Below are 25398 nucleotides of genomic sequence, written 5' to 3' on the forward strand. Positions count from 1 at the left end.
TACAAAATTAATGATATTCTCGTGACAAATACATTTTGTACGTGAAGTGTCCAAACTTTTCAAGCTAGGCAGTTTTTATTAATTCACTTTGAGGCATATCAAATTACATTACTCCACGGTTCTTATATATATGAAATTCCAGGGACCATTAACTACAGGGTAGCCCGTACGTCCTTACCCATCCATATATCTTATGCATCCAGTGTATCTGTGTGCTGTCTCTCATTCTCGCTGCATAGTATTATGCGACGCCATGTTCTGTGAGACATTTTCCTCAACATAGCAGGGGTTATTGTTCCAAATGCCGCGGTAACAGCTGCCTTCAACTCATCATTAGAATTATAACGTTGTTTAAACACATTGTCCTTTATGTATCTCCAAAGAGAGTTATCGCATGTTGTCAAGTCCGGACTTCTTGCGGGCCAATTCATGGGTGCTGGGGATGTTACAGAACCACGACCTATCTATTTGTCTGGAAACAAATTTATAATACATGTGTAATTGAATATAACATAATAACATATGAATGGGTAGGAACTTACGGGCCACCCTGTATTATAAAACGTCTTATGTCTGTTACTATAAAAAATAAGTTTCTCGGAAATTGGAATGGCTATAAAATTTGTTCCACTCCTCATAAATGTATGGTTGGAGTTCCATAGTTCACCCCTACTCCCCCAAAAAACTGATTACACACTTTTAGGCTGTAGGTACTCTATAAAGAGTTTTGGTTGAGTCCGACTACTCCCAATATTCGATTAGAGTAACACATGAGATGGCAGGCAGAAGGTGATGCTGTTGACTAGCTTCCTTTCCTCTAATCTGTCATTTAAATATGGCATTTATAAACTTACAATTGTTATTAGAGGAAGTGAATTGAGTCTAAAGGAGCTTATTTTGATTTAAAGAATTAAACAACAAAAAGATGTACTTGTTTTACTTTTTCCTTTAAAAAATGCAACATTCCATGTGCAACAGCCTGGTAATTATCGCACCTGTACATCTACGTTTAGGTTGTTTCAGATATTCTCACAAAGCTATACATGGCTTTCTGGATTGCCGTCCTTAATTTTGAACTGATAAGAAGTGGGATGCAGCTAGTCAACAGCACCCACAACAACTTCTTGGACTGTTCTAATCGAAGAGTGAGATTTGATTTTCATTCTTATGCACCTACGGCCCCATAGTATCTGGTGAGATGTTGCTTCAAGAGGACGCGAAACCATGTGATCTCTGATTCACTGTACGACGCGATATTCATTAAGCCACGCCTGGCTTATACGTCTACATACAGATAGATGTAAATATTTTACAGAGCGAGAGCTCGCTATCGGTTTGACGAAAAGAATATCTTTGAAACACGTAGACAAGTATAATTTACAGGTGTTGATGATACAAGTGGATGCGTATCCTATATGACAAGAAGAAATTCATTATATAAGTGTATTGTATTTTTAACCTAAAATACCCGCAAAAATACGAAGTCACGCGGTATAAAATCTTTAAAGAAATACAAGCTTTGAAGTGAGCTTTAGTTGGTATGGGTTAATATCATAATTTTAATTTATTGTAATTTTGCTTGAAGGCCATTCTGAGTTTTAAGCATATTTAATAATACTAAATTTCCGATTAATCTAAGCTAACATCATCCTGACTATCAGTAAAAATTAATATCCTTGTGTTACAATTATACTTATAAAGATTAGAATGCATTGTTTCTTTAGTTTGGTACCCCTGTAGTTAATGTTATGTTTTTCCATCTTAAGAAATATAGGTTACTTCCGGATTCATATTTTAAGCTAACAATAAAAAGAAAAATCCTTATAATGAAATTATTATAATAAACAGTAAAGTGAATAGATAAAATAATGACATTTTATATATTAATTAATATAACTAATACTACCTTTAGATACCAGAGTGAGTTTGTGCATGATACCTTTATATTTTCCGACTGCACATGATCAAGTTAACGTCCTGGAGTGCGCACCAAAGGGACTTAGTACTTGAGCTTGCAATAAGTTACTAAAAAAGGTTCAGTATTTTCGACTGTGAAGATATCACAGAAATGAAACTCAACCCATTGTTCTATTGAGGATAGTTATTGATATAGGCAATTAGTGCTGCGAACTGATCGATATCTCTCTCTCTCTGGTCAGCAGTTCTAAATTTAGGACAGCTGGGCCTAAGCCTTGGTATTTCTAGCCAGTTAGCTTGTGCTTCGAATAGGAAGCAGTTAAAGTTGAAATGCATTTGTATTTTGTGCAAGATATAAATTTCTTAAATTACCGAAGCCTATAGGCGCTCGTCAGTGGAGATTACTGTTAAAACTTTAGGTTATAAAACTATTTTTCTTAGTCTATTAATCAACCAATCGCTAACTCACATTTAAATAGTCATATAACTTGGATCCACAATTGTTTTCGCATGTTTAGTGCTTTAAGAACTCTCCAGAAAATGCCTGCAATGGCTGAGTGGTTAGGGCGCTCGCCTCGTAATCTGAAAGTCAAGGGCTCGAATCCTTGTCACACCAAACATACTCGCCTTTTCAGCCGTTGGAGCGTTATAATGTAATAGTCTTACCTACTATTCGTTGGTAAAAAAGTAGCTCAAGAGTTGGTGGTGGGTGGTGATGACTAGTTGTTTTCCCTCTAGTCAAATCAGGGACGGCTAACACAGATAGCCCTCGTGTAGTTTTGAGCGAAATTCAAAAAACAAACAAATTCCAGAAAATGTTTCAAAATATAGAATAAGCAACTGAAAACAATAACTAAAGCTGGTTCGTATGGCATTAATGTGTTGTGTGGCTGCATCGTTATTAACTTACTGGGCTGTGAAACCTAAAGCCCAAGGTTCGAACAACAAGCACAAATGTCGTTGAACTCTTTTCCGCACTTTCAGCTATGGAGACTTTATACCTCAGATAATTATTTGCACTGTTCAGTTACCAATAACCATGATGGTGGGTGTCTCACTGGGTCAGTGGTAAGTTTCGGGACTTGAAATGCTAGCATCTAAGAGTTAAATTTATCACGATGGGCCCAGCGTGAATAGCTAGCTCACTGTGTGGCTTTGCGCTATAAAAACCAAAGAGCGTGACTGATGATTGGCTGCCATCCATATGTTCAGTAAGTATGAAGCCTGAACCTGGATGTGCCTGATCATTTACAACGATGCACCATTCAGGTTGAAAAGTTATGGACACAACGAAAACTAAGTTGAATCATACATACAGGTATGTTAGTTTTGTGTTATTTTTAACTCTTTCTCTGAGTTACTATCATCCCATCTATATATATTAAAAGTTTACTGTACTACAACGATGAAATTCATTAAGGTGGAAAGACAAAAACGTTTCGATCATAAACTTAAGAAATACCAGACGACAGACAAAGGTATAACAATTTCACTTCGAAATTAACGTTCTCGAGAACTCACAAATGACAGAAAAGAGTTTACTTAAAGGCATTGTTTTTATGATGCTTCTGTGTTAAAGCACGTATTAACAATGTACAGAGGTATTACTAGATTCTTTAAAGATAAGGGGCTAGTAGATCCCATCCATGGGCGAGAGAATTTCCGGTGTTTCAGCACGATATCGATTATCGTTTTCTATTCCAAATTTTCAAGACATCAACTGTGGATTTAGGGCACTTTCAAGTAGAATCGAGGCACGGGCCTCGTATGCCAGTTTGTCTCTGTCAATGTGTGAAATGTTATTTCCAGTAACCTTGATATCGTAATCTTGTCATATATTGGGCTTTAGTGAATGTTTCGATGCTGCTAGTTTGTAAGAAAGAGATTTTCGTGAAATGTACTTATGTTTATGGTTCAAAATACTATTTGTTTACTGTTCTGTAACATTAGTATTAGAGGTAAATTATCGTTTAAAATTTAAGTAGAATTTCACTTGATGGTACTTTAATCAAAGGATTTCAAGTAAGTATAGTATTTGTTTGATTGTTTTTGAATTTCGCGAAATCTGTCTGTCCTAGCCGTCCCTACTTTAGCAGCGTAAGACTAGAGGGTAGGCAGATAATCGTCACCGCCAACCCTTGGGCTACTCTTTCACCAACAAATGTTGGACTACTTATTGTCACATTATAACGCTCATACGTCATGTTTGGTATGAAGGGCATTCTAACCCACGGCCCTCAGATCACGAGTCTAGCGCCCCTAACCACTAGGCCATGCCGGGCCATAAGTGTGATGCTTACTTTGGTACAGTGGAGCGCCATTAAGCCGCGGACCAGTAAACCGAGAAATCGCTTAAGCCGTTGTAGCAAGTCTTGTGAGCGAGGGTTATCGCGGCTCACCACTAATTTAAGAACGTGTAAAAAAGCGGCTTACGAATTTAATCCTGGCTTTATAACAAGGGGATATTTAAAAAGGATTTGCTTTAATTTGGGAAGTAAATAAAATATATTACAATCCGTTAATCTACCTTATCCACTCTCTATGTCAGCTTTATGGAGGCCGCCATTGTTTCGAATCACACCTCTCCATACATTAAAGTTAATCCGCGGTAAATCCGTGAGAAAAGAGATCAATAATTAAAGTATTATTTTTAATTCGATAATCCGATATAATGATCACGCAATGGCCCGGATGAGGCTCCTCGGCGGAGCTGTTGGCGACTTCGGCTTTTAGTCACAAAGGTTTAAGCCGCGGACCACTTAAGCTGCGGTTAAGCAGGTTGACTCCCCAAATAGCGCGGCTTAACGGCGCTTCACTGTATACAGGTAAGTAATAAATATAACGTGTTTGCTGCACACATTATTTTTACATATTTATAAAACTAATTATTCTTCGGAATTTAATTGAAATTGAAATAAAGTTCAACTAAAGGTTTACAGGATGCCAGTTGGTCGTGTGATATAGCTTTGGATTTCGAAACAGCCGTGTTCGAATCCATCCACACTGCAATATTTTGTCCACCTTTTAAGCTGTGGGCGCGTTATAAGAATTACAGTTAATCCCTTATGTTGGATGGTAGACTGTTACTGACTGAATGCCTGTGTAGAGACGGCAGCAGATAGAGTAAGTGGTTCTGCCAAAAGGTTGCTGTTTCTAATTAAATACTTGGCTAGAATTTCACGGGTTCAAGTGCAATAATGAGGTATCAGTACCATAATGAAAAGTTATAAAATTTATTATCTGATAACTTTTCGGCTCAACGGTTAGTCTGCAAGCTTACGACGCTAAAATTTGGGTTCTGATGTCTGTGCCAGGCAAATCTATGATAAACTTATTATGTAGTTTTACGCTTAACAATAACTAAACTAAAACTGTTTGATAAAAATCAAAAACATTTGTTTTACGAAACGCTGGCGCGTTTTCGAACATTGTTGAAACTTCCAGAAATTCACGTGATTCGTATGAAAGTAGAGAGACAGTAATAGGAGGATGTTATTATTGATGAATCACAGTCAATTTGTGTTTGTTGTAGGGCTTGGAAGTTATAACTGTGATTAATGTCCAATAATCGGAATACTACAGAATTTGAACAGGAACGTTTATAGATTTCGAACATTACAAACCATTCAATTTCAGTGAATTACTTCAGACGTTAGTAAACTTGGATCAACGGTAAAATACTCAGTTGTAGATCAGATATAAGACTCAGTATTATTTATAAGTTTCTAAAACTTTTATATAAACCGTCATTTGTAATAACTATTAGTAATAACCGTTAATATAAATTGTATATGTTTGCATGTGAAAGTATATTTGTGTTAAAGAAAACTGTGTGCATCATTTCTGGTAAATATCATAAATTTGATACATATTAACATTTAATTAACTTCTAAATTAATGTTAACATTTCAGGTTGTTTGAAATAGTAATACGTAACGTACGTGACATAATAAATGTTTGTTTGTTTTTTGAATTTCACGCAAAGCTAAGCGAGGGCTATCTGCGCTAGCCGTCCCTAATCTAGTAGTGTAAGACTAGAGGGAAGGCAGCTAGTCATCACCACCCACAGCTAGCTTTTGGGCTACTCTTTTACTAACGAATAATGGGATTGACCGTCACATATAACGCTCTCACGGCTATCTGTACTCTCACAACACTGGTTTTGAAATCCGAATTTTAGTGTCGTAAGCCTACAAACATATTAGTAGCAATTGGGGAACTTGAATATGATCTTAAAGTTAAAGTCTTATTTAACCTTAGGAAAATAATTTCGAACATAGAACTGTCAAAGTTAACGTTGTCTTATGAAAACGTTTCAGTCAGTCTTTATACATACAAATAAGCACAATTAGTGTTTTTTATTTGTTTTTTTTATATTGAAGTGGTCAGGTCAGTAATGGAGGTAGTGGTTTTCGAATAGTCTTAAACTGCACATTTAAAAGAGAATACAAAACATGTTATGATTCGTTGTATCTTATACAAAAGTCACTCCAAAATATTTATAGGACAAACATAAATTGTAGTTTACAGCTGTGACAGATTTACTGTTTAACATTTATTTTGATGTCTGCGTTTTTTTCAAATTGATACATATGGCGTATATTATTGGATGTGTATTAAGCAACCCCCACCTGTTCTATAAATTTCTAGAAGATGTAACAATCACAACAATACATATTTTACAAAAACACTAGCGTATCTTCGAATACTGTTGAACGTTCAATGGTCTCGTCTAATTGGTGTAAAAACTAGCAGAGAGACAATAATAAAATATTGTTGGTTAGCTACAGTCAATATACTATAAGCCTCGCAAGCTACAACTGTGAAAAACGTAACACAGCTTAAACTTCATAAAAGAGATAGTATAGGTAGAAAGAAAAGTCCACAACATGCTAGGTTACTGAATACATATACATTGATATATAAAATGTTACTTATTTTTAAAATAAAAAACAACTCGGAGATACAATTTGTAATTAAATAAGTACGAGAGTAAAACATACAAACAGCTACATCGTGCACTTTCGCTACATATTTTCACTTGTTCATTATCAGCAACACCTGAGTTGAAAAACCACTACTATTACATTGCCAGGCAAAACATTGCATTGGATGTTAAGACAGTTTTATAATAACCAGATGTATCATCCAGTTACTATAAACAGCCACAAACTTCAATATCTTTGTACAGTGCGTCGCGCCAAACATGCTCGCCCTCCCAGCCGTGGGGGCGTTATAATGTGACCGTCAATCCCACTATTCATTGGTAAAAGAGTAGCCCAGGAGTTGGCGGTGGGTGGTGATGACTAGCTACCTTTCGTCTAGATTTACACTGCTAAATTAGGAACGGCAGATAGCTCTCGCGTAGCTTTACGCGAAATTCAAAAACAAACAAACAAGATAAAACATATTTAGCCGTTCAAAGCAAATAAAATCAACCTGCTTGTATCTCCAAACATAATAGTTGTATTAAAATCCTTCTTTGCACTAAAAAGGTTACATGTTAATTCAATATTATAATTTCTAAAATATTTAATTATTTAAAAGCCAAGCCATCAAATTAAGAGAAATGTGAAAAAATCACAAAAACTTACATTTAATTTGTTTTATAACCATTAAATGATGCAGTTGATACTTGAAAAACAATAGTACGTTTCACAGTATTTCACATATATGTGTGTGCGTATGTGTAAACCTGCTACGAAACATTTCAGTCTGTACCTGATGATACGTTTACCGGCGAAACCATAGTGGTAATAAATGATATATTTATAAAACAGTTGTTAGACCAGGTGGTTAGGGCGCTCGACTCGCAATACGAGGGTCACGTGTTCGAATCCCAAATATGCTTGCCCTTTCAGTCGTGGAGACGTTGTAATGTGACGATAAATTCAAATATTCGTTGGTAAAAGAGTAGCCCAAGAGTTGGAAGTGGGTGGTAATGACTAGCTGCCTTTCCTCTAGTCTTACACTGCTAAATTAGGGATGGCTAGCGCGAATAGCCCTCGTGTAGCTTTGCGCGTAATTCAAAAACAAACAAACAAACCTTTTTGGGCAGAAATGTATTGACTTATTTCACCAATGAGAAGCATTTATTCATCTTTAAATAAACATTTTATAAAACATACATTCTTGGATATTGCAAAATTTATAACAAGCTAGAATGCATTATATTTTTTGTTGTGAGCGCGTCAGCTACGTGATTTAACTTTATTGGTCTTGAACAGCATAATTTCTTGTCTTTTCTAAAGACTTAAAACTGAATATTGTGAAAATGAAACGATAACACACTTTTGGAGAAAATAAGTTGGAGAAAATATGGGCTATTTCATTTACTCCATATTATTGTGAATATTGTGAAAATGAAACGATAACACACTTTTGGAGAAAATAAGTTGGAGAAAATATGGGCTATTTCATTTACTCCATTTATGCCAGTGCGCATGTCGAGGTAATCATGAGATACCACTACACGTTTGTAAGATTGGACGTTAGACTGTTAAATTGCTTTCAAAACTAAGTTACAATTGTGAACAAGCACAAATCGAAGAGGAGGTTTGATAAGTACTGCACTGTTGGAATTTGGAGTGTATATATAAATATTTTCTATATATACAGAAATTATTTAGCCAATTTATGTTTCATTGCATTGCTCGTAATCTAAACATATGGGTTGAAATGTTAACTTTAAGAAATAGGCGTTACTGATTATACCATTTGTCTAATGTTTTTATTTTAAATATTTAATTTGTTGCTTTTTTGTTTAATTGGTAGAAACTCTCTTTTCTAATACTGGCTGCAGATAAGTAATTTTAGGTTTTAGATATGAGTCGTTTTGTTTGAAAATTCAACTCTGCTCCTAGCTTTTGAAGGTCTTGTGGTTAAAGGGTTGCGCTGAAGGTGGAAGGGCCAAGGTTCGAGCTGAACATGCTCCGCTCGTTCGACTGTGGACATGTTATAAAAGTAGCAATAAATCAGCGATTATAAGCAAGAGACAGCTAAATCTGAACACAAGGGCCTTGGGCCTGGCTGTTTAACACGTGCCACATAAGGTGTCGTACATTGAAAATATAAAACACTATTATGGAATCAGAACTATATACGTTGTATAATGTGTGTGTACATGCATATAATAAATATGAATACATATTAATATAATAAATAATACAAATTGAGCATAGTAGATGGCTTAGAACCTATTCATAGCAGGATAAAAATTACAAACGTTGAATACATTATATTAAAACAATTGAGAAGTCCCACTATGTCATCTCATCAGGGCACACTCTAACGACCATGCATCTTGACAATAGTTTATCAGAGAAATTTCTGTTGTCACATGCCCCTTTATAAGGCGTTTATTTTTAAATCACCAAACTTTTGCAAGCGTGTATTTCTAATGCATCTAATATACAAGGATTATGACTTTCTAGCCTCCATTTCAACAGTTAGATCGTATAGAAATCCATATTCACTGGACTGGCGTGTCTTCATATAAACCTGTTTCATTTTCTGGTTCCTTGAAGCAGGTGACGACTAAGCGAGTACGTCATGGAAACAACTAGTGTTCACGTGACTTAAACCGCTTTTCTGTGTGAAGATGCTCTCGATAAAGTTGCCCAGGCTGCGACAAAGGCTTTTGCCACTTAGTTCTGTGTTTGTGAATATGTACCTATTACAAGACGCTACACTTTGCTTAACACAGATGGAGTACAACTTGTTGTAGTTCTCTTTCTGGATGGGCCCGGCATGGCCAAGTGTGTTAAGGCGTTCGACTCGTAATCCGAGGGTCGCGGGTTCGAATCCCGGTCGCACCAAATATGCTCGCCCTCCAAGCCGTGGGGGCGTTATAATGTCACGGTCAATCCCACTATTCGTTGGTAAAAGAATAGCCCAAGAGTTGGCGGTGGGTGGTGATGACTAGCTGCCTTCCCTCTAATCTTACACTGCTAAATTAGGGACGGATAGCACAGATAGCCCTCGAGTAGCTTTGCGCGAAATTCAAACAAACAAACAAACTTTCTGGATGATCCTAATTAACAAAGTTAATTCTTATTCGTTTGTACGTACGGCCCGGCATGGCCAGGTGGTTAAGGCACTTGATTCGTAATCTTAGGGTTGCGGGTTCGAATCCCCGTCATACCAAACATGCTCGCCCTTTCAGCCGAGGTGGGGGCATTATAATGTGACGATCAATCCCACTATTCGTTAGTAGAATAGTAGCCCAAGAGATGGCGGTGGGTGATGGTGACTAGTTGCCTTCCCTCTAGTCTTACACTGCTAAACTAGGGACGGCTAGCACAGATAGCCCTCGAGTAGCTTTGCGCGAAATTCAAAACAAATCTTTTGTACAAGGGATGTCACCATCTTGGAATTTCTGAATCTTTCACCAGAACACATATTTATGATTGTAGTGCAAGAATATATGTAATATCGTAATAGGGCTATTGTATATCTTGTCCAAAAATAATCAACTTTCGATGGCATAATCCTACCTACCACCCACCAAACGATATCGAAATGTATCTTATACATATTTTTCTGTTTACTACATGGAACTTTACATTGGCTGTGGTTATCACGTGCCTTGGTGATTTGCTTATCTCAAATGGTATTAAGATCCGGTACTCTACCCTCTGTGTTATGGTGATCATCTTAAACTATTTTTAGTTTTTGTGGGTCTAATTAAACTTTAACTAGTATTTTTTAATTAAACTATTGTTTATTTTAACAAGATATTGGGAAAATATGTTCTTTTTCGTTCCCACAAACGGGGCATTTTTTGTATTAAACTTTGGATTCTACTATGTGAAGCGAAGGAGTTTCTTTAGGACATTTGTTTTTTCTCTTTTAAGAGACACGTTTCCAATAGACCGAACATCTATTATGAATGACCAAAAACAGCCTCAAAGTAGCACGCCACAGGATGTAACCACTCCGTTGGTTTCCTCACAAGACGCGACTCATGTCTCTGAAGATGACCTATTCCATAGAAAACACTTAGAATCTTTTCCGCTTGCTTTGAGTAAGTTGGTGGGTTATTAATAAAACTAGAAAGTATTAATCCAGTAAGCGTTTCATTTTGAGTTGGATTTTATGAAAAATGTTTTATGTCACATAACTGTCACTGTCTACCCACCAGGGGTATTCTATCAGTCAATAAATTATTCCTAACGTTGAATAATTCAAATGTAAACAGAACAAAAACTCACAAGCGCAGTGTTGTAAGGGACTTTTATAGCGATGTGTATTAATTTAGTGACAGCATACGACCACGTGCATGTAATTTACAATTTCTTATAGAAAATTCCTAGAAAAACTATTGTTTTTGTCCGTGGTCTTGGTACAAGTAGCAGAAGGAAATACTACTGAAGACATTATCTGGATTAATGCTGTGAATTCAGTACTTGGTTTATTCCCTGGACTCCAATACTTCCCTTATTGTCCTGACTCCAATACTTAGCGTATTGCCCTGAATCTAGTACTTTCAAGTACTTGGCTTATTTTTTGATCCAAATACTTAACTTATTGCCCTGAATCCAGTTCTTAATTTACTGTCCTGAATACAGTACTTTCAAGTACGTGGCTTATTTTTTGATCCAAATACTTAACTTATTGCCCTGAATCCAGTTCTTAATTTACTGTCCTGAATACAGTACTTTCAAGTACGTGGCTTATTTTTTGATCCAAATACTTAACTTATTGCCCTGAATCCAGTTCTTAATTTACTGTCCTGAATACAGTACTTTCAAGTACGTGGCTTATTTTTTGATCCAAATACTTAACTTATTGCCCTGAATCCAGTTCTTAATTTACTGTCCTGAATACAGTACTTTCAAGTACGTGGCTTATTTCTTGATTCAAATACTTAACTTATTGCCCTGAATCCAGTTCTTAATTTACTGTCCTGAATACAGTACTTTCAAGTACTTGGCTTATCTTCCTGACTTAAATACTTAACTTATTATCTCGAATCCAGTACTCGGTTTTCTTTCCTGAATGCAGTAGTTAGCTTATTGACCTGAACTGGCTAATCTCATTAAATCGAATGTTTAGTTTACTGTCCTGACTGAATCCAGCACCTAGTGTTTTTTTTAGCCAGTAGAGTGTTATTCTTTTGTTACGATTTTAAATTCAAACACAAATTTTTGTTCACTTTGCTTTATTTACAGTTAATACTTTTCAAGGTTCTAGTATTTAACTGTGAAACGAAAGAAGACATTTAGTCATTCTTGCTTTATTAATACGTTTATTCTCTAATTCACGAATAACGACGAAAGTCAGGATTTTATCATTTTCAAATGCTACAAAAGATAACAATCACTGTATATATTTTATACTCAACAAATGAAGTTCTCTCCAGTCTATAAACCAAGATCTTGCTTTTTATTGACGAAGTAAAAAATTGTTTGAAAATAATCTATTTCCTATTTGGAAATATTACCTATTACACATTTAAATATTAAGCTAATTAGTGTTCTGGAAACTTAGAAAGAGTATTTACCGCAGGTGACATAAAAGAAGAGGAAAGAAAGAAAACATCCTCAAACGCCAGGAAAAAACACAGACAATATAAAAAGTAAGTGTTGCCCTGTATAAGGAAGAGATTTGTTTTTTAATTTCTTTTTTTTACAGATTACGATAAAATGCATTGTTACATTGTATATTAATTAGTGTTAGTACAAACTCTTCAACAAAAGAAACGCAAAAGGCAAAATTTGAGACATATTATTAACAAGTTTATTCCGGGTAGTTCTGTATGACATGTGTGAAACTTTGCACATTCACTGCTGAACATCCAAAGTCTGCAAAGGCGAAGTCCACGCTCACCAGTTGACGTTTAACGTCACTCAACGAACAATAACGAGTATGCCCCCCGTGAACATCAATAACTGCTTGGCATCTCCTGCCCATGGAAGCGATGAGATGACGAATGGCTGTCCACTCAGCCTGCAAAGCTGCTGCAAGCTGAGGTAGAGTCTGCGGTTGAAGTTGTCGCCGTCGCAGACGTCGGTTCAACTCGTCCCAAAGATGTTCGATGTGGTTTAAATCTGGTGATCTGGAGGACCAGGGAAGAACGTTGATGTTGTGGTGTCTCAAGAAGACAGTGGTGAGTCGGGCTGTGTGAGGACGGGCGTTGTCATGTTGAAAAACGTCATTGACATTCACCATGATGGGTTGCACATGGGGCCTAAGAATCTCGTCGACGTATCGTTGAGCCGTAAGATTCCCTCGAATGTGCAAAAGGTCTGTTCTGGCATTGTAGGCGATGGCAGCCCACATCATGACGCTGCCACTACCAAATCTGTCAACTTCCTGCACACAGTTTGCTGCAAAACGTTCACCTCGGCGACGGTAAACACGGGTCTTTCCATTTGCCTACGAAGCATAAAACGTGATTCATCGCTGAACCAAACATGCCTCCATCGTCGATGAGGCCATACCCGATGTGCCCGAGTCCACTGCAACCGTGCTTGACGATGTTGCTGGGTGAGGATGACGCCTCTGACTGGACGTAGAGGTCGGATTCCTGCATCTCGTAGACGGTTGCGTACGGTCTGATCGGAAATCCTACGCAGCCCTGGTATGGTTGAGGCAGTAGACGTTGCAGTGGTGGTCCTATCCCGAAGGTGACGTAATCGGATGTAGCGATCTTGTACGGGCGTGGTTACACGAGGTCTGCCAGATCGTGGACGGTCACGAGTTGATCCATGTTGTTGGTGACGATTCCATAGTCTTGTGATGGTGCTTGGGTGGACATTCACAGCTCTGGCAACATCTGATCAAGATTCGCCTGCTTCCAAGTGACCAATGTCGTTGTTGCGTTTTGCTTCTGTCAGTCTTGGCGTAACTGTATTGCTTGTCGGTAGCTTAACACTGAGCTATGGAAACCGAAAACCCGTCACTTTTATAGGTATTTTGCACGTGCAGAACATGCAGATCTCTCAAACAAATTTATTGGACACGAATGCGTTTTGGCGAAAAATCCGATGTTTTCCTCCGTTTTCAAAGTGTACAACTTTTATTGTCATTTTGGTCTGACAATCAGTGCCTTAACGTGTGTAACATCACATACTCTGAGCTTGTAACGTTAATACATATATTTCTCTTTAAAATAAAAAAAAATATCCTTTTTGCGTTTCTTGTTTTGAAGAGTATATAATTATAATATGAGACACATTTTGTATATATTTTTACAAATATTGTGGCCTTTTTCAATTAACGTTTTAACTGTTATTGTTATTTTAACGTTCTCTGTCATTCGTTTTTGTTGCTATGTGGTCTTAGTCATAAAATGAGTATTTTTACGAATATTATGACCTTTTTCAATTAACTTTTTAACTGTTATTTTTATTTTAAAGTTCTCTGTTATTCGTTTTTGTTGCTCTGCAGTCTTAGTTCTTGTATTTTCGAGACAAAATACTCGAACAGTGGATTAAGGTTTAATTCAGAAAGAAGGTGTTATTCTTCTCATGTTGCTAGGAAAGCAACAAGTAATTGCATTAGTGTCTTGTTCCCCATTTTAAACATCCTGGTACCACTTTTGATACTTCACTGGTGGACCCCAGGGATGGGGGTTTGTTAACGCTGTCTGATTGCTGTCTGAGGATAGAGGACAATCACATAATAACGCAATAACACACATAATGTGCAAAAAGAAAACAATAATGTCCATTAAGTTGTAAAGTAATAATCATTACATTCAAATCTGGAGATAAACAAGTTGATGAATGTTCAGTGTGATGGGTGGAACTGTTGGTAACCAGACAGTAGGACAAGGATATATGTCTCCATGTTGGTGAACTTAAGACGAAGTTGCATGTCAGGATCATGAACAAAACATTTTAAAGCGGATCCTGTTGTTTTTTTTACCCCTGCCTGGTACCACCTGAACCCTTTCCGAGTACCGCTAGTGGTACGTGTACCACACTCTGAGAAAGAGTGCATTAGTGTGCTGTTATATATTTCATTAGTGAGATTTTGTTCCTTGAAATAATTTCAGTGCATAGGCAACATTCTCTTTGTTTTTCATGAAGCCCAGTTGTAGTCGTACTGTAATGACATTTACTTATAATGCATCATTGTTTCTCTGTCTGTTTAGAATTAAGCACAAAACTACACAATGGCCTATCTGTACTCTGCCCACCACGGGCATCGAAGCCCATTTTTTAGCGGTGTGAGTCCCCAGACACACCGCTGTGCCACTGGGGGAGGCTATACTGGATCATTTTCAAATACATGTTCCTCAAAACCACTGTTTCACAATCACCAAACTTCTGTAACGTTTGTAAATTGATTTTCTTAAAATATAAAAATACATCTTTATATTCAACACAAATTATGTTTATTTGTAACATTATCTACCTGTTAAAAGTGATAATTTATGGCAGTAGTGGTTTGTTTATACCATTTACCCTAAAGAGTAAAGTATGAACTTATTTCATCCATTTTGCAGGTGAAGAAACCTAATTATTTCGATAGATAACAAAGTTACTATTTTCTTTTCAATATTACGTGATTGGTTTCGTATTTTAAAATGACATGATCTCATTAAGCAGAAGATCCGTTTGATTAATAATGAAATACGAACATGGAATTTTTGAAGGAGTCCTCGCTCCACTGAAGCCGGACAAGAGACAAAACATGGTTTGTTAAGAGTGTGAAAGGTTAGCTTTACAACAAAATTCGAAATAACTGTATTGTATTTAATGTAAAAGACTACCGCTCCTGAATTGTATGTAGTGTGTCCTTCATGGATGTCAGTACCTTAGAAGATGTGGTAGACACATCTCAAGAATGTATTGTGGAACTTTCGTTGATGTAAGGTCCATCAACACTGAAATCTTGACATCAGAGTGTCCTACCATTATAACAATTCTCATTTTCATATAAAAGTTTGCTTTCTTCCAAATTGACTTTTACTTGATGCAAGTTTCAAACTCAAAGTTTTCTATGGGTAGACTGAAGTGTCAAAAACATTATGTTCTATTTCTTAGTTAAATTCGTAACTGATTGCAGATTATATCACTGCAAGAAACTTACCCTTGTCCAAAGTTACTTATGAGAAGCAGTATTCCCAGAAATTGGTATAACTCAGTGAGATATACGAATTAACCGATAGGTTGGAGTTCATATTTATTTTTAAATTAAAAGTTACGAAAAATTAAGTTTATCTTTGAAATTTACTTTGTCATTAACTGATTGTACTGACGTCACTATTTCTAGCTGTTAAACTTGATACACCTTTAAAAGATTCATGTCGCCTATTGTTCTACTGTACGAATTTCTAAAGGCGTTAAATTCACTTCTCTGTTAAGATTTACTTATTGTTCCTTCCTTTTTTGGTATATTTTAACTTTAGTAAAATTTAGTTAACTTTGGTAACGTTAGTTGCTTAACCCTATAACTTTTCTAGAAAGATGAAGTAATGTGAGGTTTTCCCTCGGCCCGGCATGGCCAAACGTGTTTAGGCGTGCGATTCGTAATCTGAGGATCGCGGGTTCGCATCCCCAGCGAGCCAAACATGCTCGCCCTTTCATCCATGGGGGCATTATAATGTGACGGTCAATCCCACTATTCGTTGGTAAAAGAGTAGCCCAAGAGTTGGCGGCGGGTAGTGATGACTAACTGCCTTCCCTCTAGTCTTACACTGCTAAATTAGAGACGGCTAGCACAGATAGCCCTCGAGTAGCTTTGTGCGAAATTCAAAAAACAAACAAACAAGATCTCCCCCGAAATCATCCTTTCTTAACTTGAAGTAAACAGTCAAAATGTTTTAATTGTGCATTAAAAAACTCCTTTATGTATACCTATTTTGTTTTTCTTTGTAACTAAAGTGAGAATCTGCAATTGTATGAAATAATCTCCAGATTATTTGAGCAGAAATATGTGCATAAACTCTTTAGTATTTCATTATCGAAAGTTCTGTCATTGTTTAATAATTTTTAAAGGCCAAACCTACTCAGTAGCTTGTCAAATGCTTAAATAAAATATCCCATCAATTACTTTAGCTCTCAAGTAATCGTCAAGAGCTAACTAAGAAGTTGATCGAAAACTGACGGGTTTTTTGTAAGAAGTGGAAATCTTAAAATTTCCTATTTATTATCAAGATGTTAAACACATTTGTTTAATTTATGATTTTTTTACTATCCATGGAATTTTTAGAGAAGGCAAGTTAATAATATTTCTTCAGAAATGAGTAACATGTTTTTAACAATAAACTAGTAAATTTATACTGTGGACGAGATTAAATGCAAATATATAACATACACATGCTGGTTTTCAAAGGGCTACAATAGAGTATTTAGAATAGGTATTTTTTTTTGTTTGTTTTTGAATTTCGCGTAAAGCTACACGAGGGCTATCTGCGCTAGCCGTCCCTAATTTGGCAGTGTAAGACTAGAGGAAAGGCAGTTAGTCATCACCACCCACCGCTAACTGTTGAGCTACTCTGACTACTCTTTTGCTAATGAATAATGGGATTGTTCCTAACATTATAACGCCTCCAGCATGAAAAAAGAGGGCGTATTTGGTGTTATGGGGATTCGAATCCGTGACACACAGATTAGGAGTCGAGTGTCTTAACCATGTGGCCACACCGGGTCTAGAACGAGTGAAATAATTCTTGTTATATTTTCCTTGACATAGAAAAAATTAAGTTAAATTTGTATTGAGATTTTATTGTAAAATGTTGAAGCAAAATTTATCTAACACATACACATTTACATGTAACTATGCGAGAAATGACAGACCAACTACACATCATTTTCGTTAAATTCTATATGCAATTTCGCGGAAATATGTCAGTAGGTAGAAGAACAGCAGACTCGTCTATAGAAATGAGTTAAATACATGTCTGAAATTTTGAAAAATAGCAAAATTTATGGAAAAATTTTAATACATATAAATTAATTTTTAAGTGTAATTGTAATAATTTTACAAAAAGGTATTTGAACAAGAGAATTTTTCAACTTGTGTCTTACATTGGAGCTATAAAATACTAACCTGAATTCCTATTAATGAAAAAAAATAGTTCCCCGCTGGTACAGCGGTAAGTCTAGCAGATTTACAGTGCTAAAATCATGGGTTCGATTCCCCTCGGTGGACTCAGCAGATAGCCCAATGTGGCTTTGCTACAAGAAAACACAAACAATTATATATAATCCAGCCCTTCCAAGTGCCTGTGATTTCTTTATTTCTTTGCCTCCTTACCCCCATCCAGTGGTAAAATTGTTCTTTTAAGGGCTTATGAAGACAAAACTGTGGTTCAATTCCTGTTGTGGGCACAGCACAGATGGATAAGTATCTTGAGGCATCAAAACCTGATTCCATCTTTAATGTTCATTTACAACGTAAAAATCAGGGTTCAACTCCTTTTAGTAGATAGAATACAGATAGTTAACCTTTGTTAACCTGAAGACGACCTCAGAAGGTCGAAACGTTGTTATCTGATTTATTTTAATAAAACGCTTAATACCCACACCAGCCGTCTTGATAAACAAGAATACAGATAGATCATTGTTTACTTTTGCACTAATAAAACAACAACCATCTCTATTTTTTCAGTTTGTCTTACCAAAATTACTTCTTTGTTTGACTGTAAGTTTGTCTTACCAAGTTTATTTCTTTGTCTAACTGTAGGTTTGTCTTACCAAGCTTACATCTTTGTCTGACCGTAGGTTTGTCTTACCAAACTTACTTCTTTGTTTGACTGTAGGTTTGTCTTACCAAGTTTATTTCTTTGTCTAACTGTAGGTTTGTCTTACCAAGCTTACATCTTTGTCTGACTGTAGGTTTGTCTTACCAAGCTTACTTCCTTGTCTGACTGTAGGTTTGTCTTACCAAACTTACTTCTTTGTTTGACTGTAGGTTTGTTTTACCAAGCTTACATCTTTGTCTGGCTGTAGGTTTCTCTTACCAAACTTCTTTGTTTGACTGTAGGTTTGTCTTACCAAACTTACATCTTTGTCTGACTGTAGGTTTGTCTTACCAAGCTTACATCTTTGTCTGACTGTAGGTTTCTCACCAATCTTACTTATTTGTTTGACTATAGATAATTATGTAATATTAAACTTGTTTTTGTTTTCCATTGTTGCTGATGAATATATTTGTAGTAACTAAACCGTTACATTTAACAAACTCATTTCATATAATTCGTTTACATTTTTGGTACTCACAGTGCTTACTAATTATAGATACAAAGAATATCGGTATGGCCATCACCCTCACAAGCATCTTCGAACCTATGATCGTCCTGCCATGGGTTCTGATGTACATCCTAGTTACCTTACCAGTCCAACCGATACATTCGGAGACACACGAACAGCGAATTTTGCTCTCCTCGATGAGATAGAAAGTAAGTTTGTTGCTTTATTATTCCATATTGTTTGTTTTGTTTGTCACGAGTATTGAAATCTGATTTATAGCCTTGTAAGTCCGCAGACGTATCGCTATTCCGATGGGGGTAGGGGGGCTTTTTATCATAATTATTGATATGCCCTCCACGTGTCTATGTGTTTCAATTTTTCTGTAAAAGCGATTGAAAGTACCCTTCATTTGAATTTTAAGCAAGATGACATATGTAACTTATATATATACACAAGTGATATGGTACAGACATTAATTACACAATTTACGTCTAATTAATTAACATTTAATTACATTTTATCTGACCTATACTTTGCACATGCCTTTCAATTACATATGACGTCACATTTCCACTTACAGGCTGTTGTCGTAACTACTGAAGTACAACTCCGATTTGTCATAACGAGTTAAATTATGCGTTAATCGTATGAAAAGTTTCATGAAAGTGAATTTTTTGCCAATTGAAAACACGTACGTAAACAAACAGTCAAAAATCTTTCATATTACAGAGTTTAGTATTTCATAATATTTAACTTTGTCATTGTTTTGCTAAGTAAATAAAAATATTAATTCTAACCAGATCATCGCTATGACAACTTCTGTGGTCTGAGGAAGCATAAAATTCAAAGGAATGATTTTTTGTTATCTTTACTACACTTCAATCGTAAGGAGAAATTGAGTAAAACATCTGTGTCTTTCTTCAATAAATACTACAGCCATCAACCACATGAGGTAAGAAAAATAATTTGATTGTAGAACATTTTACAGAGTGTCGTAAAAAGGGTAAATCTCGACAAATACTTGTAGATGAGATATTGTGCCGAAACTCCATCTTATATGCTCAGTGATGTCGAGAAAACCCACTTGTAGAGAAATATATATGATTGTGCAAGTCAAATAAACACAGCATAACCATAGAAAACACTCAAATACTAAATAAAGAAACAAACATAAACAAACGCAAAATTAAAGAAGCCTTACTTATATAACAACTCAAGCCCAAAATAAACCAATATAAAGGAACACCTTTATACCTATATTAAAAATAATTAAATAAATAATATAAAAATATATATTCAAACATCTAACACCGCCCTCTATATTCCGACACTCAGTCACACAACCCCTTTCAAACATGTGGTCAGCTTCCGGTCAGTTACCTCTTTCTTTTTTTGTGAACCTCGCAATGACCGAAGAACGTCGAAACGTTGTTCGCTCCTCTACGTAAAATATTTTCTCAACCCAAACGAGTCATTTTTACATGAATATTCAATCTAATATAGATATATTTCATCGTAACTTATTCGTAAAACTTTGATATATCACATTTCAACATTTCAATCAAAAGAGTATCTATTTTCCGTGTTTGTGATTTAATAAAAAAAAATTACTTGCATGTTCAAACGGGAAGCAACAACATTCGTACTGAAACGTTTGAACATAAAGACATAGAATAAAATTAATCGCGTTACAAATGTTCATAATTTGTAACACTTTTAAAATTATCGGTAGATGACAAGAAAGGTTTTTGCAGGTTTTCATACAGCTTGATGAACTGGTATCAAATGACAATCAATATTTAGAATGGAGAGAAACGGCTCGTTGGATTAAATACGAAGAAAATTTAGAAAAAGACACCAATAGATGGAGCAAACCACATATCGCACCGTTATCTTTTCATAGTCTACTGACCTTACGGAAGTGTTTAGAGCATGGTAAGGACATAGTTTACTCTGTTGAACTATCTGATAAGCAAAAATATTCAAATAAGGGTTAAGTCTAGTTTTTGTCTTCACAAAGAAAGTTCTTGTTAAACTCAATGTTTCTTAGCAAGTAACTTCAAGGAAAGAAGTAATACGATTGTAATATATATATACTTGCCTCTGTTGAACGGGTTTTATATATGTTGGATAAGCTTCTAATCGCATGACCAACTATTAATATAATATTCAAATTCTCTAGCTCTCTTGTTTTCGTTTCACGTGTAGCAAGTAGTAAACACAGGTTTGTTAGCTTTGATATAAGTGTCCATAAAACCTTATCCGTGTTTTGTATCTAACAGGCGTTTGTCAGAAATCTTAATAAATGTGTGTGTTGACGTACAGGCTTCTATACGAATAGTTAAAGTAGTTTATCAAACTGATCAACTTTTGGTTACAATAGTTCTGCTGTTACTAAATTGACGTGACGAAACAGGAAAGTTTATTGAAGAATTTATTAAAAAGGTTTTCATAATTATTTCTAAGCGAGAAGTACGAAAAACAAAAATAGACAAATTTGAAGTTACAAGGGTATGGTGCGAAGTTACAAGGGTATGGTGCGAAGGTAAAAGTTACAAGGGTATTGTGCGAAGGTAAAAGTTACAAGGGTATGGTGCGAAGGTAAAAGTTAGAAGGGTGTGGTGCGAAGGTACAAGTTACAAGGGTATGGTACGAAGGTAAAAGCTATTGTTGAAATAAACGTAAATAAATTTGCTGTGTGTGCGTGTATATATATATATATATATATATATGTGTGTATATGTATATGTGTGTGTGTATATATATATATATATACACTAGCCATCACTATTTTAGCAGTGTAAGACTAGAGGGAAGGCAGCTAATCATCACCACTCACCGCCAACTCTTGGGCTACTCTTTTACCAACGAATAGTGGGATTGACCGTAACATTATAACACCCCCACGGCTGAAAGGGCGAGCATGTTTGGTGCAACGGGGATGCGAACCGAACCCGTGACTCTCAGATTACGAGTCGCACGCCTTAACCCACCTGGCCATGCCGGACCAGTAATTTGTAAATGCTCCATAGAAAATATTAGATAAATCTCTGCTTCTTAAATTAAAAAAAACAACTAACACTTCCTTCTGTAATACTTATTATCTTTACGAAATAAAACTGTTTTCTTTGAACGAAGGAGATGTTTGGTTATACGAATATTAAAGTTTCATTCGTTAACATTCGATAATTTTGTATTCTAAGTAAGAAACAACAGTATCCTCATTAGGTGTTATGTAGGAAATAAGAAACAACAGTATCCTCATTAGGTGTTATGTAGGAAATAAGAAACAACAGTATCCTCATTAGGTGTTATGTAGGAAATAAGAAACAACAGTATCCTCATTAGGTGTTATGTAGGAAATAAGAAACAACAGTATCCTCATTAGGTGTTATGTAGGAAATAAGAAACAACAGTATCCTCATTAGGTGTTATGTAGGAAATAAGAAACAACAGTATCCTCATTAGGTGTTATGTAGGAAATAAGAAACAACAGTATCCTCATTAGGTGTTATGTAGGAAATAAGAAACAACAGTATCCTCATTTGGTGTTATGTAGGAAATAAGAAACAACAGTATCCTCATTTGGTGTTATGTAGGAAATAAACAACAGTATCCTCATTAGGTGTTATGTAGGAGTTAAAACATTTTGAGTAGAACATGTTCTTAGTTCCAATACTAGAAACCTAACAAGGAGTTGCATGAATTGTATTTTTCCAGAATTATAGTTTTATTTCCCTCTTGATTCCTTATGAGTTATAAAGTAACTGTTAATTCTGGGATGTGTTTATTGTTATTTTTGGAAAAAACTGTATTAACAGAAAAAACTCTAGATTTATTAGAAACGCTGGTAAAAATACTAATTAAAAAAACTCTTCGTTTATACTGATTGTACAGTCAGTTTTTTAATGATAATATAACTGATGCATTTGGATATCCAGAACAATGTTGGACATTTAAGTAAATATTATGGCTGACAATGATATAATGAGTTGTACATGAAGTATCTCTGTGTAGGAATACTGTTGTTAGACCTCGAGGAAAATGGTCTTCCAGACATTGCTTACCGAATTGTGGAAGCCATGGTTCTGAATGGTAAAGTTTTGACTGAGCACCAGGAAGATATATGGAGGGTACTTCTTCTTCGTCACAGACATATGGATGAACAAAGATCCACGCCATTCTTTCTGGGGAAAAAACTGCACACTCTCAGCCACGTGGAACAAGACAAGTGTGTATATATCTTAGTCAGTTTGTTTGCTTCTTTTGTTCTCAATCATAATGGGCTATCTGTGGGTTACCGAAAGCCAATTCGCAACGTCATCAACCCTCAGATTTGTCACTGAGCCATTTGAGGCATATACTTTATTTTCTTCTCCACGATATATTAACTCATTTATATGCTTACAGTTATATTTTGATATCATAAAGTTGTATCTCTAACCCTAAATGTAACGTTAGAGATACTATATTACTTTCAGGAAGATTTCTCTTCTTCCAATATTCAACACCATCGTTCCTCTATTAAATGTTTTCATTAAACGCGTTTTAGTCCAAAAATTGTAAAACCTTTTAAAATTCAAATAAATTATTCTATTAACCAATATTTATTAATATGTTTCATTATTATTTGTGCAACACTGTTGACTGTATTTTGCAGTTATATTCATCAACATGTTTTCGACTGGTCATTACCAATAGATTTCTTTGACGAAATATTCTATAAGACGATTGAGTTCTTCAGTTTAAAACAGTATTTATTACGATTTTTTAAATAGAATAAGAAAAACACGTAGATCACCATTTCAGCAATGCTTACCCAACATCAGAATGAAATCCATAATAAATATTGTTTTAAATATAGGGTTGGGTTAACTTCAACTTTTAATTATGATTTTTCTATTCGAGAAGTGATAAGATGTGATTTTTGTTTATTTAATCTAATACGTTTTTATAATTTTATTAAATTTAGGTCGCAAGCGTCTGAAACCAAATATTCTATTATAGAAGGTTCTGAGGTACGTTCACCAATAGGAACCTTTGAAGTATTTGTTTATAATATGGTGGTTATGTACTAAAGTCATGTGACAAAACTAGTTCTTGTTTCTACTTTTTATTTAAATCAAATTCGTATGCAACCAATTATGCTCCAATGTTTTATTCCAATTATTTACCTATTCCCTTATTATGCATTTCTTCATTATCTGTTACAATGTTATGTATCCCGTCTTTATTTATTTCAGTGTTGTATATTCCCTCCACTATCTATTCCAGTATTATGTATTTTCTTCTTTATTTACTCCAGTGTTTTGTGTCTTTTTATTATCTCTTCCAGTGTTGTGTATTCTCTTCTTTATTTATTTCAGTGTACTGTGTCTCTTTTATATATATTACAATGTTGTGTATTTTCTTCTTTATTTATTCCAGGGTTGTATATTCCTTTCATTATCTCTTCCAGTTTTATGTATTCTCTTCTTTATTTATTCCAGTCTTGTGTTTCCCTTCTTTATTTGTTCTGGTGTTGTATATTTACTTCATTATCTCTTCCAGTGTTGTGTATTCTCTTCTTTATTTATTCCGGTGTTTTGTGTCTCTTCTATATCTATTCCAGTGTTGTATATTATCTTCTTTATTTATTCCAGTGTTTTGTGCTTCGTTTATTTCAATGCTGTGTATTCACATTACTTGTTTCGGTACTCATCCAGGTCAATCACAATTCCCTAGAGTGGAAATCACCAGAGATTTGAAATTCCTTAGCATTAAATATCATCTTATAGGCTAGCATGATAATCATATTATATACAGTTTTTAAAAATATATAAATCAGAGCTAAGTTTCAGTCGTTTAACATAAATAATTTAATATTCCTGTTATGTAATGAATTCCAAAAATAAGTCCAATATATATTTAACCTTGAATACCGAAGTTTCTAATCTTGAAACATTTTTTAGAATATATCTTGAGGCATAATAAGGTAAAATATTACAGAAAGAGCATTAAAACACCACCTACACTGCTTCTTTATAAATTATGTATAACTCTTTGTGCTTACATACAATGGAGGAGTATTGTAACTAGTGAGTTCAGACTACATCACCCGTTTACACTACTACTAATAGTGTTAGGTCTTACAGTAATAGGGAAGCTTTAAAGTTCAGAAAATGTGCAAGGTCCTTCAGTACCAGTTCTGGAGAATTATTTTGTGGTTAAAGATCCTAGAGTACTAGGTTCACTAGTGAGATCAAACAATGTGTCCACTCTTTCAATACTAATTGTGGACAATTATTGTGTGCTTACAGACCATACAGAAGTAGAATAATTGATAAGGTCAGAC

General features: G+C 35.3%; 1 protein-coding gene across 5 annotated transcripts in view; it reads left to right on the top strand.

Moving 5' to 3' along the window:
* Nucleotides 1-1337: 1337 nt before the first annotated feature.
* Nucleotides 1338-25398, top strand: part of LOC143244358 (band 3 anion transport protein-like) — a 55495-nt gene continuing 31434 nt past the window's right edge. Inside the window, exons 1-8 of one of the 5 annotated variants that reach the window (XM_076488917.1) lie at nucleotides 1338-1538; nucleotides 10775-10942; nucleotides 12427-12496; nucleotides 19113-19273; nucleotides 19865-20016; nucleotides 20819-20999; nucleotides 23082-23295; nucleotides 24037-24082. In XM_076488917.1, coding sequence (XP_076345032.1) covers nucleotides 10804-10942; nucleotides 12427-12496; nucleotides 19113-19273; nucleotides 19865-20016; nucleotides 20819-20999; nucleotides 23082-23295; nucleotides 24037-24082 — 963 coding nt within the window. In that variant the 5' untranslated portion in view covers nucleotides 1338-1538; nucleotides 10775-10803. Of the gene's footprint in view, nucleotides 1539-3084; nucleotides 3236-5446; nucleotides 5590-10772; nucleotides 10943-12426; nucleotides 12497-19112; nucleotides 19274-19864; nucleotides 20017-20818; nucleotides 21000-23081; nucleotides 23296-24036; nucleotides 24083-25398 lie in introns of those variants that run through there. The other 4 variants (XM_076488901.1, XM_076488927.1, XM_076488893.1 and 1 more) reach the window with 4 other exon arrangements.

This window comes from Tachypleus tridentatus, chromosome 1, assembly GCF_004210375.1.
Source record: "Tachypleus tridentatus isolate NWPU-2018 chromosome 1, ASM421037v1, whole genome shotgun sequence".
Lineage (NCBI taxonomy): Eukaryota > Metazoa > Arthropoda > Merostomata > Xiphosura > Limulidae > Tachypleus > Tachypleus tridentatus.